Source organism: Notamacropus eugenii, chromosome 1 (assembly GCF_028372415.1).
Source record: "Notamacropus eugenii isolate mMacEug1 chromosome 1, mMacEug1.pri_v2, whole genome shotgun sequence".
Classification (NCBI taxonomy): Eukaryota; Metazoa; Chordata; class Mammalia; order Diprotodontia; family Macropodidae; genus Notamacropus; species Notamacropus eugenii.
Window position 1 is genome coordinate 456,803,563 of NC_092872.1, and position 23,259 is coordinate 456,826,821.

At 43.2% G+C, this 23,259-nt stretch overlaps 1 protein-coding gene across 2 annotated transcripts in view; it reads left to right on the forward strand.

Annotated features, from left to right (window-relative positions):
- Positions 1-248: 248 nt before the first annotated feature.
- TSHZ3 (teashirt zinc finger homeobox 3) overlaps positions 249-23,259 on the forward strand; it is a 94,175-nt gene continuing 71,164 nt past the window's right edge. The window contains exons 1-2 of one of the 2 annotated variants that reach the window (XM_072632090.1): positions 249-2,671; positions 4,051-4,801. In XM_072632090.1, coding sequence (XP_072488191.1) covers positions 4,762-4,801 — 40 coding nt within the window. In that variant the 5' untranslated portion in view covers positions 249-2,671; positions 4,051-4,761. Of the gene's footprint in view, positions 2,672-3,396; positions 3,725-4,050; positions 4,802-23,259 lie in introns of those variants that run through there. The other variant, XM_072632089.1, reaches the window with a different exon arrangement.

Genomic DNA, 23,259 nt, shown 5'->3' on the forward strand with positions numbered 1-23,259 from the left:
CAACGAACCCGATTACATTTAATCGGTGATCAGTAACAGATGTACCGCCAATGAAGAAGAGAAAGAACAGAAAGAAAAAGGATGAGAGAGATAAGGGAAAACAAAGGAGAGAAGAAGCAAGGGAAGGGAAAAGGAAGGTGAAAGAAAGAAGGAAGCACAGAATGAAGGATGGAAGGAAAGTAGAGAGGAAACCCTCATAAAGTGATTCTCTCACTTAGCCTTACACTTGCGGCTGGCTCTTCCACTTTCTTCCAGATGCTAATAGAAAACTCACAATATTTTCTGGCTTCTTGGTGATAAGGATCTGCCCTTCCTCCTTCTAAAAATATTATGTAAATTGCCAACATTAGTTTACACACCTTCTTACTTCTAGCATTCTGTTACAGCTCAGCGTACACACTTTTTACTGTAAGTCTTCCTAGGCAGAACCTTCTGCTGGGAGTTAAAGGAGCCCAAGGTCTTTTTTATTTTAAGTCAATTTCTCCTTTCCCTTTTTAATTGACCTTGCAGAAGCAGAAAAACATCTGAAAGTTTTAGCTTTGGATTTCCAGAATAATTTTGCTAAGTGTCCTCCACCACACACAGGACTTCTCTCACTTTGGTTTAAATCTATCAAAACTGCAGGCTACAAACTACTGTATGTCTTGTATGCATTTTAAGTGACGCAGATTTGGGTACTGTCTCCATTCGACCCATGCACCACCACCACCACCAAGCACAAACCCTGTCCATAGAAAGAGACAGAAGGAAGCCCGAGAGCTCATCCATCTCGCTGCAGTAGAGCACTCATTTCTCCTTCCATCTCTGCAGTTAGTCTCACGAGAAAACTATTAGGGTTCCTCCAATTTAACTGGGGAGGGGAGGTAAGAAACAGAGGCAAGGTTCAGTTTTGTGTCAAAGACAAGGACTGGATGCTTTTCTGAAGGTGGCTAACATTTGTAAATAGTGGGACTGCATTCCTTGCTCCTTCCTGGTAGAAGTTGCTCGGTGTGCTAGTTATTTGTATTGAATCACAGTCCATGTTGTGTCTGGTGTGTTGTCGCTGCGATGTGCAGCCAGCGCGACACTGATGGATGTGCTAATGGTGAGACGGACAGATGTTAGGGCGGATCTAACGGTATGCGGAGCCAGAGCAGAGAGAGTCAGAGAGAGTGAGGAAGCTAAAGAGGAGTGAGTCCTAGAGAAAGAGTGAGACAGAGACAGAGAAAGAAAGGGGGGGCAAAGAGACGAAAAAGAGATTGGGGAGAGGAGATCGAAGAAATAGGGGAGGAGAGAGAGAGAGGGAGAGGAAGAGGGAGGGGGGAGAGAGAGAGAGAGAGAGAGAGAGAGAGAGAGAGAGAGAGAGAGAGAGAGAGAGAGAGAGAGAGAATAGAAAAGCATCAGAGAGCTATTGAGCTTAAAAAATTCTCGATTCAGTTAAAGTCGAGTATTCCCTCTGCAAACAACGCAGCCCGATATACAGACTGGATTTTGGAGACACTGTCTCAACTTAAACCTTTCAAGACGACGTAGACCGCTACTCTCACGACCGACGCCAGTTAACTGACTGCGAAGACACCAGCAAGTCACAAAGACGCGGGAGCTGAGAGAATTTGGCAGCCAAGGCAGCATCTGACAACTCACCATTTTCTCGTTTGCTAGAAATGTTTCATTTCTCCCAACTGTAGCTTTTCCCCCTGGGGACAGGGCGGTAAAGAATATACCTTTTTCCTCCTAAAGGTCCGCTTTCAAAACAACAAACAGCGAGACAATCCAAAATACCCTTCCTCTTCCATTTCCCCAGCAGGATCAATCACCCCTCCCTTCAGCTCCCAAACCCCAGGCACAGACCGAGAAATGTCCCAGAACCCTTAGCCCTGCTAGCTGAGCTCCCGAATCCATCCCCTGCAACTTGGAAAGAACACTCAGGCGCGCGGGAGAAAGAGCGTCCAGTCGGCTTTAGAGAACGGGAGGACGTGGTCACATCTGCACCTAGTAAGCTACATGGACTGAGCCCAGGTCTTGATCCTGCTCTTGAATACAGGGACTCAATGGGCACTTTTTGCTTTGATCTTTCCATCCAAATGAGATCACTGACTCCCTGACTTTAAAAAAAAAATCATCTTTGTGAACTTAAAAAAAAAACACAAAAAGAAAAAGAGAAAAAGAAAAAAGGAAAAAAAAAAGACTCAGGGAAGAAAAAAAAGCAACCCAATCAACCAACCAACCAGACTCTGCTTTGCTACTGGTGCTGGGATCAGGAGTCCGGAGTCTGAAGCCCAGAGGCGGCGGTGGCGGCGGCCCGGGGGAGAGGCAGGAACGCCTCGGGTTTGCTGGGACTGTCATTAAGTGACTCCCCCCAGCCCACGCTGGGAAAGCAGAAGGAGAGAGGGAGAGAGAGGCAGAAGCAGAAGCAAAGACAGGCAAGCAGCAGTGGGGTAGGCGGGGGCGGGGGCCCAGGAAAAAGTGCACTTGGCGGCCAGGCCGGGAAGGTGCTTGGCCGTAGCTACCGGTCCATGTTCGCAAAGCACTGGAAACAGAAATCAGTCCCCTCCTTCGGGCTGCGCATTATTGCAAACCCAGGGAGACGCAATCAAACCCACAGCGCATCGATGCGCCGCCGCCAGCGCTCCGCTCTCCGGGCCCGGGGATTGCACAAATGAACTCGGACAGACGCACGCACCCGCCGCCCGTAAGTGAGCCTCCTCCTCCTCCTTCTCCTCCTCCTCCTCCTCTTCCTCCTCCACCTCCTCCCCCCGGCTACTCGCCCTCCTCCTCCTCTTCCATCCCCCTGTGTCTCCCAGAGTTGGTGTGGCCATCCCTGGCCGGCAGGCCGGGGGGGGGGGGGGGAGGGGGAAGACAATTGGACCCCTGATCGATCCCCAATCTTCCAATCAATAATCGATCACCTTCCTCTAACCCTGTCCCTGCCCCACCGCCGGCTGGTGGTGAGGGGAGGAAAGGGCAGAGGAGTGGGACGTAGAGGCTGGGGAGGTGGAAGATGTGCAGAAAGCAGGGAGGGGACATCGGTAGGAGACCCCCTCCCCCTCTTCTGAGAGCCCGGAGGAAGGGACAAGGTTGGGATGTAGAGTCCCTGCGGGGGACAAGGCCATTGGACGGTTTCCAGATCCCTCTTTACCAGTCGCCCCAGGGAGTGGGTGGGGGTGTGGGCTGTAACATCCCGGGGTGGGGGTGAGTGGGAGCAAAGGCGTGGGAAGGGGAGCGCAGGTCCAAGTGGGGGTAGCAGGGTGGGACATTTATTGCAAAAGTCTTAAGAGGAAACTTAGAGTCGCCCCATCTCCACCCCCTGAACCCCTATGTAGGAGGAAAGTTTGCCGGGAAAAGAAATTGGGGAAAGTGTCCATTTCGGGCCGGTGGGGGGGGGGGGGCGGCCTGGAGGAGGAGCCGGGGCGGGAGGAGAGGGTGAGAGGGAGCAGGAGCTGCGGCCGTGGGCTTCCCCCTCTCCCTCTCCCTGGGCTCTGCCTGCGCCCTCCTACCCTCCCTCTCTCAGTCTCTCACGGAAACTGCTTTTCATGAATGTTTGACTGTCATCTTGTGGGGCGATCGGACTTGCCGTGACAGATTTCAGGCCTTTAGACAAAAGCGGGCGAAGAAGAGTGCCCGGAGAAGGAGGGGAGGGGGGTGAGATAGGAGGAGAAGGAGGGTGCGTGGGGCCCGGCCAGGCCTGACCCAGGGACTCGGTGGTAGGGGCGGCGAAGTGAAGAGCCGCGGTCTCCCCGGAGGGGTGAGCGGGGCGAGCAGCTGGGGCAGAGGGGCCGGGGCAGGGCGGGCGCGGAAGGCGGCAGCGGCTGCGGCGGCGGCGGCTGCGGGGACTGGGGGGTGGGGGGGTGCATGCGATCCTGGGATAGGGGCGGGAAGGGGAGACGGAGCTTGCCCCAGGTGGGGGGGCGAGGAGTGGAGGGGAGGGGGCGGAGAAGAGGCTCAGCCCCCTCCCCCCCGCAGAGCAAGCCGAGGAGTGAACGTCCCAAGGATGACTGGGGTGGGGGGGAAGCTCGGTGCCGCCCCCCCACAGCCGGGTTGAGTGATACGATCATCTCGTTTTCCTTTAAGCTTGCCTGTTGCGGCCGCCGCGGCTCCAGCCCCGCCGCCGGCTCTGAGGACCGCTGATCCTGCAGCGGCGGCTGCTGCGGCCGCCGGGCCGGCCAGCCTGTCCGCGCCTCCCCGCTGGATGCCGTGAGCCCCCTCCCCCCGGGGAGGGCCGGGGCCGGGGCCGGACCGGGAGCGAGGGCTCCCCTCTGCTGCTCCTCTGCTCCTCACCATCCTCGGATTTCCTTCTCTCCCCCCCGTCCAATTCTCTGCCCCCCACCCCCCAACCAGGCGCACCTCATCTGGGGCCGGGGAGGGGGAGGCCCGACTGCGCCTCCCCCTCCTCCTCCTGCCTCCGGGGCGATTTGTCAAACTTCCCATTCTGCCGGCAGCTCCGTCCTCCTACCACCTCCCCTCCCTCCTCCTCCTCTTCCTCCTCCTCCCTCCCCCTCCTGCTCCCTCCTCCCCCTTCCCCTCTCCTCCTCCCTCACGTTTGTGGGATCGTGTATGAGCAAGAAGGGGGGAAAAAGCTGAGAGACTGGAGGAAGCAGGATCACACAGGAGATCTCCGGGGGGGAGGCTGAGATAACTCTGCCAACCTCCCCCCCCAGCTCCCACCCCAGCGCCACCCACTCCCCTCCCCTCCCCTCCTTCCCCTCCCCGCTCGCCGCCCCCTACCCCTGGCAGCAGCAGCGGCGGCGGCGGCGGCGGCGGCAGCAGTCGCTGGAGAGCAGGATGCCGAGGAGAAAGCAGCAAGCGCCCCGGCGCGCAGCAGGTACGAGCCTTCTTCTCCCTTGTGCTCATCCTTCTCCTTCTCCTCCTTCCACCTCTCCCCGGTCTGTTCCCGTCCCTGCCGCTTCCTCTCTCCTCTACCCAGGTCCGATTTATTTTCACCTTCCGGCATTCCCCTCCGCTCCATCTGCCCTCACTGTTCTCCAGAGTAACTCGGGGCTTTGCAATGTGCCAGGGTGTGAGGCTGTCGGATTTGGGGCATCCAGCCCCCTTGGACGCCTAGTTCTCATCCCCTGCTGTCCTCTTTCCTCCGGACTTCTGGAACCTCACTTCGGGAAAGAAGCAAGCTTTGCCTTTTTGCAATCTGTGTCTCTATCCCTTTTTCTCTGGAAGACATGAGTTGAGAGGGGAAGTGTGTGTGTGTGTGTGTGTGTGTGTGTGTGTGTGTGTGTGTAACAGTCCTAGAGGGTCATCTGGCTTCTTAAAAGAGACACTGGGAAAGACCTCTCCCCCGCCCCCCTCCCCTTTAAACTTGGCCTGAAACTGCCTTCCCTCCTGCGGGGCTGAGCTGGGGACATCTCCAGTTCCTCTAAGGAGCCCGTGGTCCCTTTGGCAACCTTCGGGCTAATCCTATTGATTTTTCATTTATTGGGCCCAAGCTGAGAAGCCGCAGAGGAGGCCGAAGCTGAGAAGGGTCTGTGTATTGTCAGATGACTGTCAAGAATATTTTTGATGCTGGCTTGAAATCCCTCCCCTGCCGTCCCCCCCCCCCCCCTTACTACTCTCCTTTTCTTCTAATACTTTCTGGGCTACATCTGAATAGTTGTCTTTTTCTTTTATTTCTTTTGGGCCTGGACTGTCAAGTCCTGTTAAGACTGAGCAGATTTTTAATTAATTATTTTTTTCTTCTGGCAAATCAACCCATGAACCAAAGACAACACACACAAACATTATTTTGCAATAATCGTCAGTTGGGGGCATGTGGACTGCTAGAAGGATTTCTGGCCTCTTGCCATCCTTGATTTGATGACTGATTGATCGCCTGTCATCCTGCTGCCTTTGATCTATTCATTCCCAATAAACATCAATAAATCACTTGCTCCACTAACGCCAGGCTCTGTGACGTCAGGCGAGCCCTGTCAGTAGATCAGGGATTTCTGGAGGATTGTTTGAGAGGACCACATATGGACAAGATGTATTTTGATATGAGTAACACTCATAGGTGGAGAGGTACAGATGATGTTTCACAAAGGAGAGGATTAAGTGTTTGAGGGGTGGCAGAGGGAGGAGCTGAGGGGGAAGGGGAGAATACTGGTGGCCAAGTATATTCTGAGCTTTTCTTGGCTGGAAATTGTGTGTTTGTTATATCTGAAAGAAGTACTCCCCCCCCCCCCCCCCAGTATATCTTACAGTAATAGTAGCAGCAGCAGTAGTAGTTGTAGTGGTAGTAGTAGTATTGGTAGTGGTGGTGGTAGTAGTAGTAGTAGCAGCAGTAAGTTCCATTATCCTAGTTGTTCTTGGATAGTACTTATCAAGTACGGTAAACTTGTAGTATGAGTTTGTTATGGAGAAAAAAAGGAAACTACCTAAGATCTGACAGTTGGAGCCCAAATAGGATGAACTCTATACCAATCCTTTCCACAGGATAACTGGAATTGTGCATAGTTATTTCTCCTGTTAGGCACAGGCTCTTATGTCAGTATCTTTATGAAAACCACAGAAAGAGATAGACTTTCTGTGGAGAATATTTTTCTTCTTGTTTCCAGATTGACCCAAGTTTAGAAAGTTTTCAAAGTGATATAGTTATGTATAGAGTGTTCAGTCAATTGAGGCCTCTCTGTCTCTTAGCCAGATCAATTTATAACTTGAATAAATGAGACTGGAATATTAACTGCATCAATGAAAGCTTCCTCCCCCCCCCACCCCCCAGCTTTGCTTAATAATGCTTTCTTTAAAAAGTTGCATTGTAAGGTTCATACTAATTTCCAGGGCTTCCTTCTGAGTTGCAGATTTTTCTTTTTCTTTTGGGCATGCATTTTGAGGTGTCTGTGTGTCTTGTAATTAACAAGAGTTCATTTTAACATCTTCAAATTTGATGTGGTAATCTCTTTGCAGTTCAGCTTTTCAGTGTCACTCACTAAATCTGATCCTCTTGCCTGATGTGCTAGAATAGAATACTAAAGAAACTAGAAACAGACTTTTTTCCTTTTCAAGAGCAGCTTGTGCTGCAGGAATTTTTTTATACCTTTCGCAAAACAACCAAGATTTAGAAGGTTAGTTAAGAAATATTCATTATAAAAACTTGACTGCAGGACTAATAGGAGATGGAAGAATGGTTTTGCTCTATCAAAATGACCCGTCAAAACGACTTTGTTTCATATTTGATTTAATTGTCTCTCTCCTGACAGGCACATTCATCAATAGCTTAATGGTCAATCAGAAGTTGGCAGAGTGAGTGCTTTCATTCTTCCCCCATACACTGGCTTTGGCTTTACTTTATCAAAATGCCTCTGCCTAATGGACATGAAGAGGAGGGGGTGGAGAATGACTGAAGGGCCACTTATTTAAGAAGAGTGAAAAAAAAAATCCCCTCCACATTTATGCTGGTGATAAGTATGTAAAGACCAATAAGTGAGCTGTGTGAGGTTTTTGTCTAGATGGACAAGAAACTTCCCATTCCCCCTACCCCTCCTCCTTTTGGGTCCTCACAGCTGCAAGTTATAAGGTTCATGACTGCTTTTGTGGCATACTGAGAGTGATGACAAATTGATTGCTTTGTACTGATAGAGGGGGTTAAAAAAAAAAAAGAAAGATGTCTGCTGATTGGTAACTCTGAAAATCCAGTTCCCAGCAACCTAGAGAATACTGGAGAATTTTTTTCCCCTCCAAACTGAAAGGTCCGCTCAGCCATAAAAAAAGAAAAGTTGTTTTGCCAGCTTCATTAGTGTTCACCTAATTAGCTGTAAACCTGATGGATTCCTGACAGCTTTAATGATTGGAGATGACAAGCTCAACGCAGTGTCATCCAGTAGAATTAGGTTTGCAGCTAGTTTGATGTAATCAAGTTGATATTACACAGTCCTGGTTGCCTTTAGTTGTGCATTAACTCAATTTTCTGCTGCAGGTGACAAATGGGCTTTGGTACCTGGATAATCATGTCATAGGAATTAGGGCCCTTTTAATGGTCTGGAGTAGAATAACAACAAAGAACTCTCAGCTGTACTGAGCTTGCAGACATAACAGACAGGTGCACAAATTCTTTATGTCTAGCCCAAGTGTTAACACCACACTGTGGAAGACTAAAGCTGTCTCCAAGAATTTCTGAAAAGCAATCATTTCTTACTTTGGGATTGTAAAGGAGGGAAATAACCCAGGATCTGGTGAGTTTCCTTTTCCTCTCCTTCTCCCTTCCCCCAGCTAATGTGGGAGAAGGTCAGACATAGAGGTTTGCTCACCTGTTTAAAGGAATAATAGTTTTAGTTCACAGATCTGCCACTTAAAGTAGCACACATTTGTGCCAAATAGATGATGTTTGGGAAAGCTAGAACCCAGCAGTGTTAATGGAGGCCGGTCTAGTGTGACAAAAATTATAATTATACCTTCCTAAAACTTACAGCTTTCTCTTAGCTCTTAAAAAAATTAGACCAAACAAATAATAAATGTCTTCTTAAAAGATCAAGAAATCATGGTTCTAGTTATTCTTAATAACTAGTGACAGACCTTTTATTTATATAAATTTATTTCTTAAGAGGAACATATGTACCTCAGTAATAGAAACCCAATTCTTTCTTTTTCTCTCTTATCACCAACTGGTTCCCAACCCACCTGCTACCTTTAACTTTCATTCTTTGGGAGAAAATTATCCTCGTTTGGAACTTAGCTATAACAAATTAAACTTGTGAAGACCTGGACTTTTAAAAACTCTTCTTGAAGTGCCCAGTGCCCAAAGTTGCCTCTGAAGAAGGCTACTCAGTCTATTAGCTACAAGATTACCTAAAGAAATACAAAAATGCCTTTTAGAGTTGTAGTTAGAAGGGTCCAGGTTTGGACCAACGGCCACAACCTGCCGGGGTGTATGTACCTTTGAAAAATTAAACCCTGCCTTGTGGCTTATCGGACTTCTCTGGAGTCTACTTCTTCCCTCCAACCAAAGTAAACATAACCATGTAGTCAGACTACCTCTCTGTAGGTACGCAGAAGGGCAGCCCCTGTTACATATCCCATTTGCCTCCGAACCTGCCACATATTTCTCTGTTCGACAGAGATTCCTCCCAGCAGCAAGCTGACAAAATGATTAGTTATGGCTGTCCCTCTGCTTTCCCTTTTTCCCCCTTTTCCTGCAAAGTATGAGGAACAATGCAAAAAGAAAGAAAGAAAGAAATTGAGCATAAAGGCAAGGAGGGATGGACATTTCTGGTAAACATCCAACTGGAGAGCAGAATCTTCCAGGATCAGCTGCCACTGCTTCTGTTATCTTGACAACTGTCAGTTAGGGCTTCAGTGCTCTCCAGGGCCACAGTTTATTGCGAATGGTTGATGTCATCTTCCTTGCAGTTTTGCCTTGAGCACGCTCATAAGCAGGAGGGAAATCATCAATAACTGATGTATCAGCAGCTATTCCTTAAATTGGCTCACAAGTTTGCATTCTTCCTCTTTTTACTAAAGATTGTTTTATAAAGTGATTAGAATGAATTGTGACTGCTTCGGGGATATGGGAAATGCTGTGAAGCTAGGGTGAGTTTGCAGGAATTAGAGGACTTTACCACCAACACCATCTCCCCTTCCTCTTCTTTTCCCCTGTGATGTTTTCCAGCACAAGTATGAACTGGAGCATCGAAAAGCTCACCTGAGAGGTACATTGCATGGTCAGTTTGAAGGTACAAAGCCTTCTCACCTGGGTGATGGGGAAGGCCACGGAGGGAATCAAAGCCAAAATCAGAAAAGTAGACTTGCATCTCCTCGGCCTTGGTGGAGAAGCAATAACATCTTAGTCTGATGATATGAATGTTTTAGTTATTTCAAATGCAGTTTGCATCCCTTTCATGCCACTCCTTTCATATCGATACCGTAGACCAACTATAAAATAGCCTGAGTCCTCTAAGTACAAAGTAGGTATGTGTGCATGTAGGTGTGAATGAGGTTTTTTTTAAGAGTATATTCGTAGCTATATTTTACTTGAATATGTTGGTCAAACTGGACTGTATGTTAGTACATACACCCATGTATATATAAACACACATATATATATAGTTTATATACATATATGCATGTATGTGTATATGTGTAATATGTACATATACAGGTCTGTACTATGCTAATACTGATCGATTAGAATATTGCCCATTATTGTATGAGAAAAAAATTCAGAAACAGACACAGTCTAGTGTCACCAAACATTCCTGCTGAGGTGTTTAAGACTTGAGAATTTTAAAATTTAGTCACTCCCCAAATTGTGGTTTATCTGTCTGAAGCTAACAATGAAAGGTGAATACAATATATTGTATTTCGTAACAATGATATGGACTGGTACATGCAGACAGATAATATGCAGTTGTAATTAGACTGAATAGACAGGCAGTCATTTTTAAATTCTTTGACACATGCATAAAATAGTCATATAATAAGATAAGATGACAATTTTATGTTAGGTTGATAAAGTGTCCCGATACATGCATTTAAATGTCTGTAAGCCTTTTTTTATCCAGACAGATTAATTCTAGTTTCCAGTATTTGCAGTTAGTCATTAAATTAATTTTAAAAATCCCACTAAACAATGAGTGTGGTTAAGGGTGTTTCTCTCTCTCTCACACACACACACACACACACACACACACACACACACACTTTTTAGTGTTAACTACCAAAAGCACGAGAAATGGAGACATAGATTTTGTTAGCTTTTCTTGAGTTTTAAAAAATTTGAATTAGTTGTGAATTTCAGTAATTTAGGTAGAAAATCTTGCTCCATAGTTTCTGAGCTGAAATAATGAAAAATAGGCTATCATGAAATTGTTTATGACTACCTGTGTACAAAACTGCAATGCTATGGATCCAGGGAATTTTTTTTGGTATTACATTATAAGATGCTTTAACAAAATTTTGAAAGCTTTTGAAGCATCTCTAAATTTTAAAAAAGGAATTAAGCACAGATACAAGTTTAAGTAGCACTTTGATATATAAGTTTAATTAATTTTGACTCTAGATTTTATTTTGTGTTAAACAAAAAAAATGAACTGGGACAAAAATTGTAAAAATTATTCCTCAAAAGGCCATGTTACCTGGAACCTTCCCTTACCTTCCTATTTTCTCAGATGTGCAAAGGTGTGACTTTTGAAGAATAATTTTACTTGGTGTTTGTGCTTAATGATAAATTATTAATTCATACTGTCAGGACACATGTTATTAATTATGACTCTGTTTCTTCTATCCAGAACAGCTGTTTGGGAAACAGGGTAAGTTAGTAAGTGTCCTCAGTGTGGAAGTTCACTGAGTAGGGAACCTCCCAATCTCTTCCCATAACACTCTTATTGGTCAAGCTTTCAGAAACTAAAATTCTGTGGGGGGAGGGGAGAAGTGGGGGCAGAGGTGACAGAAAGAGAATAAAGGACTAATGCTAATTTTAGACCAAACATGTGCACTTTAATACCCACATACATGAACTCATGTGCATTTTTAACAATTGAGCCAAACTTATCATTAATTTAGAGTCCATTTGGGATTCTTAAAGTAGCTTTACATGTTCGTACTGGTCCAGCATTTTGAAATGGGTATATTCATTCACTCTTTACCATGAATTATTTCTATTTTCTTGTGCCCACTATTTGCAAAGTCAGAAGATTCCACATACAAGTCTTGAATAACTTAATGCTGGCTACTATGGATGACTGAGGGCCCACCCAACTTCAGCCCACTGCTGGTGGAGAGAAAAGGGCTGGCTTTATAATATGCGTGAAATGACTCAAATTCATTTACTTTTGATATTTCATCCCCATCATTAAATCCAGCCCTATGTGTTTCAGTTTCCTCTGCGTTCTTTGAGGAATGCATGTTGCATAAAATAGGCAGTTTTTAATGAACAATTTAATGTAAATGGGTTTTGAATTTAAATTAATATTAATGAAGCTTTGAGTGAATTTATTTTGCATACGTAAAGGCTTGTAAGTCTTTCACCCATGCACTCCTTTCTTTATGGAGTAATGGATTGGCTAGGTAGCTTAACCAGCTCCTTGAAAAAATGAAAATATTTTTTAAAAATGATTTTACCTGGCCATTTGTGCCAAAACAATATGAAAACAGACCATTTCTTCCGTTGAACAATATACTTCCTTATACACATATTCACTGCCCACTAACAGGCTCATCTTCTAATGCCCTACCATTTCTGAAATTTGTCTTCAGTTTGGTACAGCTGTGGAAGAAAACAGGCACCAACAATAGTTTCTACAATCAAGATGTTTTCTTTCTTGGGCTTACCTCTAATGCATTATGTATCCAGGAGTGATGGGAAGTTATATAATTAATTCTGTTAGATGTAATTGCTATAATCACTTTGATGTTACACATAATAAAGGTAATATGGTAAGCATATGAAGAAATATAAACACCTTATTGTAACACTTGAACTAGAATTCTTTTCAACAAAATCTGGTATGCAGCCCAGCTTTGGGTTCGTTTTGTCACAGGTAATGATTTATCTAAGCCATGTTAATGGATATTCTAAAGGAGAGTACATTTTTGGAAGGGGAAAGTCTCCCTAAACTGGTTGCTTGGGAGTCTTAAACTTCCCCTTATTAAAGATATGTCTTGTTAAAAAGTAAATTATTCTGGTTTTTAGAAGTGGCAGTTATGGCCTGAGAAATGTTTTTTTCACTAAGCAGGTTTGACCAAGCAAGTCGGTGATAAGGTTATGACCACTTTTTGGTCTTTAGGTTCCCTTTGCAGCTCTCCTCATAGTATAGCACAGGATTGTGGGAAAGATATGTAAGAAGGCCTGTAGGTAACTGTAGAAGAACAGTCTTGTGTCAAAGGGGCTCTGGGAAGTGGAATGTGGAAAGAGATTGGCTTATTATTATTATTTAATATTCATTAATGGTGTTAGTTGTTCTACCTACTGGTTTATTATGGTATTCCGGTAACTCCCATCGGCCCAATTATGAGCTCATGGTGAGTCCTTTGTTGTTCTGGGGGGAGCCCTCATCCCAACTTGAGGATACTCAACACTGAATTCTAGAGGTGCCTGATATGTAGGGAATACAATTCCTTTTGGAAAGTTGTAAGTAGAATTAAATTAATTCTTTATGCATCAGATTTACAAATATAGCTTTTGATCATATAGGTGAGAAAAAGGGGTGGGGTAGTATGGTTGAAATTTGATACTGCAATTTGATATTGTGTACTAGATAATGTCATGGATTCTGAAACTAAAATACGGGTATGACCTTAGGTCTCAGTTCCTTGCAAACCTTATTTAATGCTGTGAAGGTCATTTGATTTTATGATCCAACCTCAACTTAAGAGTTAGTATGTTTCCTCTACAAATTTCTATATCATTACCCTACATTTTCTAAAAAGATTATACGTGGAAGCTGTGCCTAAAGAAGTGGATGTTGAGATCCATGTGGAATAAGAGAAAGGTGTTTTTTTTTTTTTAAATGACAATAAATGTAGTGCTTTCTCAGGGTTGTTTCCAAGTCCTTGTAGACTCTTGGTGTCCAGGGCAGAGGAGGTATTGTAGCTAACTCCAGTAAGCTGAAAAAACAAACCCCAAACCACCTTCTCACTGAATTGTTCTGTGAGAAGAGCAGGGCGCTGCTTGGAGTGTCTCTCAAGGCCTGGGCTCTGTGCCTAAAGTTCTTTTCCTGCTAGGTCAAGCTTGTTGCTGGAGGGCTAGGAATCTTGGGGGGGGGGCAAAGAAGGGGCCTCCTGGGGTTTTGGCTGGGCTCTGGGAGACTGGCAGCCATCAGTCATCTCTCTGTGACACACAGACTGTTTTTGATGGCAGGGATGATAAAAGGTCTGGGAACTCTATAGGCCCTTGTAATCAGGGCCAGTACTGACATCCTTCTCAACGTTTGACAGCTTCTTCCTTTTCTCTCTTCACCGCCAAGACCGTCTCAACTGAATTTCCCCTCCTCCCCCCCTTTTCTTTCACTCCCCTTCCTCCCTCTCTCCTTGCCTCTCTCCCTCTCCTCTCCTCTCTCTCTCTCCCTCTCTCTATCTCTCTTTCTCTGTCTCTCTTTCTCTCTCTCTCTCCCCCCCACTCTCCCTCCTCTCTTTTTCTCTCTCTCTCCCTCTCTCTGTGTCTCTTTCTCTGTCTCTCTCTCTCTCTCTGTCTGTCTCTCTCTCTCTGTCTCTCGTTTCATGTACTTGATCAGTCTCAGATGCTGGGAATTATTTTTTTCTGAAGGGAGGGGGAGTGTTGCTTTTGGTTTGTGGGTTGGGCAGGTGTGAGAGGAAGTCTGTTTTTTTTTTTTTGTACTGTAGGCCTGTTGCTAATTAATGTTCCTCCATAAGATTCTGTCGTAGTTGAGTAATGTTTTTGATCTTTATGTCTGATAACTGCATACTTAATGAGATTTCAAAGCTGCGAGTGCAGCTCCCTACAATTATTGACAGATGCCTTTTCTTTGCCATTGGGTTCAGCTTCATAAATCCTCTTGCAGTAATGAGGTTCAGAAGTGCCACCCTGCCAGTGAGCTAATGAAAGGGGGGGGGAGGGAGAGAGCGACTCATGGCTGTCTGACACATTTTTTTTCCTTTAAAATTTACTATGCAGATGTCAAGCTGTGGGACGATTACTTCAAACATGCTAATTTTTATCTTGCTTTTGTGTCAGGCCTCTGCCATTAAAAAAATAAATAAATAAAAATACCAGCCTTAACCTAGTTTATTTTTATATAAGAATACATATAGATTTGTATATAAATATATATTTTTAAAATTCGTGAATCATTACTGTTGAGGACTTTGATAGATGCATGTCCCTTTGCAGTTTTCCAGTTGACGGAACAGTTTTTTGAAATTCGAAGGGCAGAGAGAGGATGAAGCTTGATCTCTCTCCAGGCCGAACGTCAGCCTGCCCCTAAGTGTGCACTTGAAACGTCGCAGAATTCATTTTCGAGTTCTGAAACTAAATCCTGCTGGAGAAGAGCTGCACCACGCCAAACCGTCGATTTCCTTTTCAGCAGAGTCATACATCACTGACCCACCCTTCCCTCCTGACAGAATGACATATGTCATTTATCAAATGGGCTCCGGCCAGACAACAGGGAGGGGAAAGCAGTTTCTTGTGATGCTGGCTTCTCCTCTCTTCCAGTGTGGCTTAGTACCACACTGCTGATGGGGGAGGGAGCAAAGAGAGAGAAGGGGAAAAGAAATGGGCAGAGGACAGAGGAAAGAGAGCAAGGAAGGCAGAGAGAGGAGGAAAAAGAAGAAAAGGAAGAGGAGAGGAGGGAGGTAGAGAGAAACAGTAGAGAGAGGAGACAGAGCTTGTGTGTCTATGTCTCTGTGGGTGTCATGGGGCGGAGAGAGATTGGCAGACTGACTGAAGAGGTTATGTTCTTTTATATTATCTGCTAAACCACGTTGTTCAACCCTTTGAATCCTTTCTTATCCACACATCCCCTCCCTCTTCTTTTTCCTTCCGGATGACCCTCTCCCCCCTTTAGTTTTGGCAGTCCAGGGGAAAGCTGGTTGACAGGTATCATTCAAACAGCACCGGCTGGTGAGGGGTTGTGTAAATGAATCTGAGAGCTCGCGGCTTCACATGATTCAAACGTGCATTATTGAAGATGGATGTTCTTTAAAAAAAGATTGATGATGGATATCAGGCTTATGGTGCCATTTATCATTTTGAATATTATTTAGACTTGCCGTGTAAAGCTGTAACTTGAGAGTTGGACGAGCGGGGACAGAATAGGGCCCCTGGATGTATGCACTATGATGGATTGGCTTTGCTTCCCCACCCCATTGTTTGTTACCAGATACCAGCCAGTCATTATAGGAATGCTGTCCTCATTTTTTTTTCCCTCTTTAAAGAAGTGTTTAAAGAAAGGGCAATTTTTAATGAAAGTAAAGAATACTATGGGGCAGGGAGAGAAGACGAAGTAAGTCCCAATAACTTAAACTAAAGGATACAAGCAACTTTTTTTTTTCTTTTTCACAGAGGCAGTCACGTACAAAGCATTAAAATATAAACAGAACTGTAGCTGCCAAAGTAAAAATGTTTGTCTGATTTTTAAAACTCTTTTACATACTTAAAAAAGAAGAAATTCTGCATTTGAAATGCTTAACACAATGTAAGTATTTTTTTTCTAACTACCTGGTTCAGTTTATAGCATGAGGTTGGAGAAATGCAGACTCCCACATCTAAGGAATACTTCCCTTAAAAAAAAAAGTCTTTTGTCAATAATCTCTTCCTTCTTTGCTTTCTTACTTGTACAACTATCCTGTATGCCCCAGGATCTCTACTAGGGTTTTTGAGGGTAGTTTCTCCTCAATTTTTGGCAGGTTAATCCCTTCTGTTTTCTCAAGTCCTTCTGCTATCATACCAGGATACCCCCACCTACTGGAAGCATTCAGGGAAGCAGGCTGGCTGACTGATGAGGTTTGGTTTGTGTGAAATCCTCTGTTCTAACTATCTAGAATGTGTCTTCTATCCTCTGAGGCCTTCAGCTCCCTGTGGTAGAAGATGGCCTGGCCTGGAGTGCCTGTTCCATCTCTCCTCCTTGGAGGGCCCCGATAGTTCAAATTTAATTGTCAAGGATTCTATTAAATATGAGACTTTATTTGGCTTTGTTAATTAAATTTAATGCTTCTTGTATGACTTACTGTGTAGACATTAATTTTAAAAAATGATGGGAGGGAGAGTTGGACTGGGATAGTTTTTCATTTAAAGGAATGAGAGTCAAGGATTTGTGGAAACCTTGAATATTATGACCCTGTTGCTTGTCAGGTGAACTTTTCCCTTCATTGTAAGGGAGCTCAGCGTCTAGATATTCAGGGAGGGAACCGAAACACAACCTATAGGTGGCTTCTTCTACTGTCTTCCTCGCTTACCAGCTGTACAACTGTGTGTGTCTGTGTGTGTGCGCGCACACGTATGCTTGTGTGTGTTTTGAAATAACTATTAGTAGCCTGACATTTCTCATTCTATCCACAAATGACTTCGACTTTGCTTTTGGGGTTTCCATGCAGCTGCCCCAAATCCAGCAGCGTCAGATTTATACCCTTCGTTACCATTAAAGCTTGGCTTCACAGTAGAGACTATAAAAAGATAATATTGTTTCCTGTAGAGTCTTCCATGGAGGAAGGCAAAACTTTGATCTCCTCGCCCTGCACTTGTGCAGCACTGGAGGTAATTGGAGTACAAGTGCCAATTTGCAGGAACAATTGTAAACACACCTTGATACAAATGGCATCCTCACATTCTTACTGATTAGAAAACTTTGCTATTAATAGGCACAAAGTCCATTTCAGGTGTAATTGGTAAGGAGCTGAGTGCACTCATGGGAAGAAACCTTGTTTTGTTTTTTGTTCGCTTTTATTCTTATCCCCTTTTTTCAGTTTTATAGCCGGAGACATGATTTATTGCAGCCATCCATCTTTGGGACTCATCCATCACATCCTGGTTGCTAGGCGATCATGGCAGCAGCTGTTTGCTTTGAATCAGACAGAAAAGTTGTCAATCATCAAAGGCAGGTGAATAGCATTAGAAACACGCTATTGTCAGACGGAATAATTAATCAAAGAGAGAAAAGATAATTAAAAAGATATGACCCTTGCAAGTACTTGCTCTGGGTTGCCTGGAAAAAAAAAAGAAAGAAAAACTGCCTGGTCTTTTCTAGACACTTAAGCAGCTGAGGGCTGATAAAATATGCACTCTGCAGTGCATAGTTTTTAATTAATTGAAAAAGGTTCAACATTCAAAGACGATGCTGGAGAAAAGTCTGATTATGAGCAGAAGTAATATTTATTGTTTGCGTGAAAGGCTTGACATAGAGTTCTAACTTTCTGTCACAAATCTCTTGCATGCTTGCACTAAGCTGCTTTCAGTACTACTATCTCCCCTGGCAGTGACTGGAAAAAGGGAGCGTACAGTGAGGCGGCCCAGGTTGGGGTCTGGAGGCATTCATTGCCTCCTTTTCATCCATCCAGTGCTTTGTACTCTGTATTTCCCCATCTCACAGCTCTCATTGGCCAGGATGGAACCAGAGGGATCCTTCATAGAGTCCCAGACATTGAGTCACAGTGTCAGTGTGGTCATTATGGATTCCATTCTAGGACAGGCTGGTCCCCAGTCATTGCTCAGATGGCAAGGGGTAAGGATGATGTAATGGAATTCAACTTTGAAGGGTCTTTACACTTATAAAATCATTAGGCTTTGCCTCCGCAGAATTGAAATAAATAACCTGTTCTCTCCAGGTAGCTAGAGGAAAAGTCCCATCAGAGCACATTTCTGGGATATACGAGAAAGAACCTGTGTTTTGAAATATTGGAATAATTGCCACAAAGTTTGCTTGATATAACACCTCATTCTGAAGTTCCAGTGCTTCTTCTACTGATCCCCTTTCTAGAAACAATACTGGACCTGTTATATGTTTTAATGTCTAAAAAGTTTCCAGGTAAGACAATATATGTGCTTTCTCTGGTGCTCATATATTCATAGGATCTTAGAAATTATCTATCTTAACTCCCTCACTTTATAGATAAAGGAACTAAGGCCTAGAGATGGGAATTGACTTGACCAAGATCTACAGGTAGGATATGGTAGACAAGATTCAAACCTCAGACCCTCTCTCTGACTAGTATTCCAGCATTCCTCTCTCCTTGCCATGCTGTGTCCTTGAGAAATGAAAGAAAGCATTAATACCTAGCTATTAAGCCATACCAGTGGCTTTGCTCTTTGGTTGAACATGCTGTGAGAATTGAAATGGAGCCACTCTATTTTTTTCCTCTCTTTTTCTTTTATTTTATACTATGCTCAGTTTTCACACTGTTCTATTCCCACAGAACAACAGGACTTCTAAAATTAGGAGAAAAAACCTAGGGGCTTAGGATAATGGAGAAGGGAGGGGGGAAGCACTACCTTTTTAGTTGGGGGAACTCTCCCCAGGGTATATCTGATTTGAGAGGGATAAACTCAGTCCCCTGTTCTCAGAAGAACGGAGACACTCCTTAGGTAAATTTAGTCCTGGTAGTGCTGAGAGACAAGTATGATTGAATCTCTGTGCCCATAGCCACGTGGAGCGAAGTTAGTATTCACTCATTCCTCCTTCCCAGCCTGTTGGGGCTGACAGTTTTGACCTTTTGGTAAAAGAGACTTGAGTTTCAAAAGTGTAAACTGGGATCTCCTTCCCTCCCCCAACATCCCTCCCCGTTAGAATGTGCTTGAGTATAGGCAGGGTAGTCATTTGAGGTTGATGAGAATACCAGTGTGAACCAGAGAAACAGGTGACTTCAGTCACTTTTTAACTGCATGATCCTTGAAAATATTCTCCAAAAAGCTCAAAGTGTAATGAAATTTGTGGCCCTGCTGTGGTGAGTTTGATTTGGAAATGACTTCCTTAATGTTACCTAGTGGTGGATTGCTCAATATGTAACCACTAAAATGACAGTGACTTCCTATGTGTTGGAGCTGAATCTGTCTCTTTGGAGTCCATTGTCTTCCTTGTCTTTCTGGGAAGGTGTTGATAAGGCCTGGAAATCCAGAAACATGTGGCACAGTCTGCTTTGAGAGTCTTTCTTCTTCAGGAGCAGCCATCATGAAGGAGGTGAGGAGACTAAAAGTCTGAATCTTGCTATTTCTACTCAGAGGAAGAGTGAATTTCCCCTCTTATCAGAGCATCTCCCTCTGTGGCCTTTCATGCCCATACTGTCCAACTTCTTTTCCAAATTGTTGCTAAGGAAGCTTATTGACTAATGTCATCCAAATCAGTTCCAAAATTTGGCAGTTAATCAAGCAAGAGGATGGATTGGTCCAAAAGAAGATAGCCATCCTTCTATTTAGTGTTTATAGAAAATGTATTGATTTTTAGTAAAATTCATGAAGATTAGATTGAAAAAATTTTTTTCAAGATTCCATTAATCTTTTTAAAAATCAAGGAATATTTACTCTGCACTCACTTTCTGTGTAAGACCTTGTGTCAGGCACTTTAGAGGATACAAAAATGAGAAAGGCATGTACTTTACAGTCCTGTTGCTTACAATAATCTGGCAAGAATTAGTTGATAGTTCAATTGAATGTAGCATATGAGCAGTCATGATGCTAAGTCGAATGTGATGAAGGGCTATAGCTGAGGTACAAATAAAGATTCCCACCTCTCCATCCTCACCCCAGCAGCAAAATATTTTCTCAAGTAAAGAGAGTAACTAAGGCTAGAAAAGTTTAAGGCAGGTAAATTTTCCTGGGAAAGGGATCAGGAAGAAGTAAAGTTCTTCTCATGGCTAGTGTTTGATGTCTCATTTCCTTTTGATCGGTCTTGATATCCTTTTAAATAAAACTACCCACAGAGAGGGAGATGCTCTGGACTTCAAAGGAGATTTGTATACCTTCAGTATTTACTCCTTATGCCTCTGATGACCTGCAAATGTCTGGGAAGGACATTAGAGTCTGTACCTGGGAAATTTCTCTTTATAAAATGGGAAGGAGTTGCTTCCCTGTGACTCATCTTGGGTTAGGGCCACTGAGAACCAGCCAGTTAAACAGTAAGTGTCCATTAAGTGCCCTCTATATGCCAGGGACTGGGAAATATGGTATTAAGTAGAGCATCAGGAATGTAGAGACACATATGAATGTCATGTGAATTTGCTATCAGGCTTATTGAAGTAACATGACTTGCTTTGCATGGGTACTGTGAAATTCAGTTAACCGGAGGATATTTGGGATTTCCATTGCAATAGAGGCTCATAGATCTAGAACTGCAAGGGTCTTCAGAAGGTATCTAGTCTAACACACTCATTTTACAGATGAAGAAACTGAGACCTTGAGAGTGTGGCTTACTCAGTCATACAGGTAGTAAGTTATCAGAGGTAAGAATTGAACCAGTTCTTCAGACCTCTACACTTACTATAATATTTGAGCTAGAAGGTACCTTAGAAAACATCTTGTCCAATACTTTTATTATATAGATGATCCAGAAAGGTTAAGTCATTTGTCCAAAGTCATACAAAGTCCGAAGGTAGTAAGTGGTAGAGCCAGCATTTGAGACCCTGCCTTTGTAATTTAAATTTATCTACTGCATAATTCAAGCATTTGGGATTGATGCAGCATGAGGCAGAAATGAGAAGAATGCTGAATGTAAACTTGGGTTCAGATTCTTTATCTACTGCTTACTACCTTTATGACCTTAGGCAAGTCACTCAGTGTTTTGGGGCTCCAGTCTCCTCATCTGTGAGATGAGGGGATTGGACTAGATGACTTCAAGGAATCTTCCAAATCTGTGATCTTACGATAGAGACTGTTGATTATTCTTTGAGTCTTTGCAGTAATTCTGTAGAAAATATGACTTGGCTGAGTCCCATTCCATGCAAATAAAAGCAGTTTGAAAAACGTTAAAGGTTCATACAAACATTGGGTGTAATTATTATTACTGTTCCAGCCTTTCTTTATTTTAGGAAAGTGTTTGAAAAAGTATTAGGGAGTAGAGTTTTTAAGAAGAGTAGAAAGGGGTTCTGAGGTTTTTATAGAGAAATGTTTAATTCCTTTACCATGCTACTTCCGTCTAGTTTTGTTCTGAGTGGTAGTAAAATGGTTACATGTATATTTCTCTATCTCATCATCTATATCTCTAGATAAAGAAATATATAGATGTAGATATAGATAGATCTATTATACTTATAGATTAGCTATATCTAGAGATATCTCTATATCTAGACATTGAGATATATCTATATGCACATATATATGCACATATTAATGAATACTATACACATATATGTATATGTACATATATATTAGTGAATACCATCAGGTAATATATGAGGCTGCTTTGCTATGTAGAATACTAAGGCAGCCATGTACTGTATCTTTCAGTATGTGATGAGTTTCCTGCTAAGATGATTGGGTGAATAAGTAACAGGACAGACATGACAGTGATTGGTGAAAGAAAATGAGTAAAATAACAACATGTTATTGGTCTGAAAAACATAGAACTTGAACTCATTCAAATTGAGACCTTAAGAGCTAGACTTAACGATTAAGAGGGAGTTGTAGTGGGGAAGAATGATAAAAGTCTTATTTTGAAGCTCGTATGCTCATTCCTCATCAAAGAAGCTAAGTATTTAACATATCTCTTAGGAAAACATCCTTTATTACTTGACCTGTTTCGTGGTTGTGATTTTTTCAGTTCCACAAAAACTACACTTGTTTGCATTAGTGTAACCAGTTGTTTGCATTAGCGTAACTTTTTGGAGATGGCAAAGGCATTTTTAACTTGAATCTGGTGACCATTAGTAAAGGGAGCCACTATAGTGATATGGTGATTGTCAGGATGGAAACTAAAGATAAAAAGGTGAACTGAGGCCTTAATAGTGAACAGTAGTTGATGTCTTACTTTCTCAAAAAGACTCACACTTATCTCACTCTTTAAGACTTTCAGCAGGGGCTGTGTGCTGAAACTAGAGATATTAGCCAGTGGTTTCATTATTTAACTATAGGGATCCATAGACCCATTGCTTATGGGATATTTGGTACAGTAAGTGGTTTTTCTTGAAAAAAGTAGAGCCCTCTTCTTTCAGGATCTTGGGAGCCTTAAAGAGTTTCTATCTGTGAGTGTTCATTTAGCTTTGTTATATACGGGCCCCATTTTGGTTTTAAAAAATGAGAATCATGTATTATGTGTCTGAGGAAGCATTTTGGCTTATGTCATCTAAATCAATTCTCAGATTTGGCATGTAATCAAGGAAGAGGACAAGTTGGTCAAAAAAGAAATTAATCTGTGATATGGAGGAGTATGTGGTTTTTTTTTTTAAAATAATAGATTAATTTTGGGAAAAAGTAATTTTCAGACTGTTGGTTATGGTGTGTTTTGTTTTTGCTTTTTTTCTTTGGAGGGGTAGTTCAGTCTTCTCTGTGTTTCTTACATGCTCCCCATACTTACCCATTTCCTATTTGTTTCCAACAACCAAATACTAAAACAAAGGATGTATGTATGTATGTGGGTGTTCTCGAGAGAGAAAAAAAGAAAGAAGAAGGAAAAAAAGAAAGAGAGGAGATAGAAAACTCCAGATACTTTGGTCCTAGTTGGGAATAAGTTGACATATTTTGTTCTCTTTCTCGTCTCTCTCCCTCTTTCTCTGTCTGTCTGTCTGTCTCTCTCACACACACACATATACTTGTGTGTATATGCAATCATATATATGTATATATAATTTCTGTCATTGCCTTTATAATAAGACCTCTGATGTATACTGGCTGTGCGACTAGAGCAAGTCACATAACCTCTGAATGTCCTAGGCAACTCTCTAAACCTGTACTTGTAGACTAGTGTTTGATCTGTATTG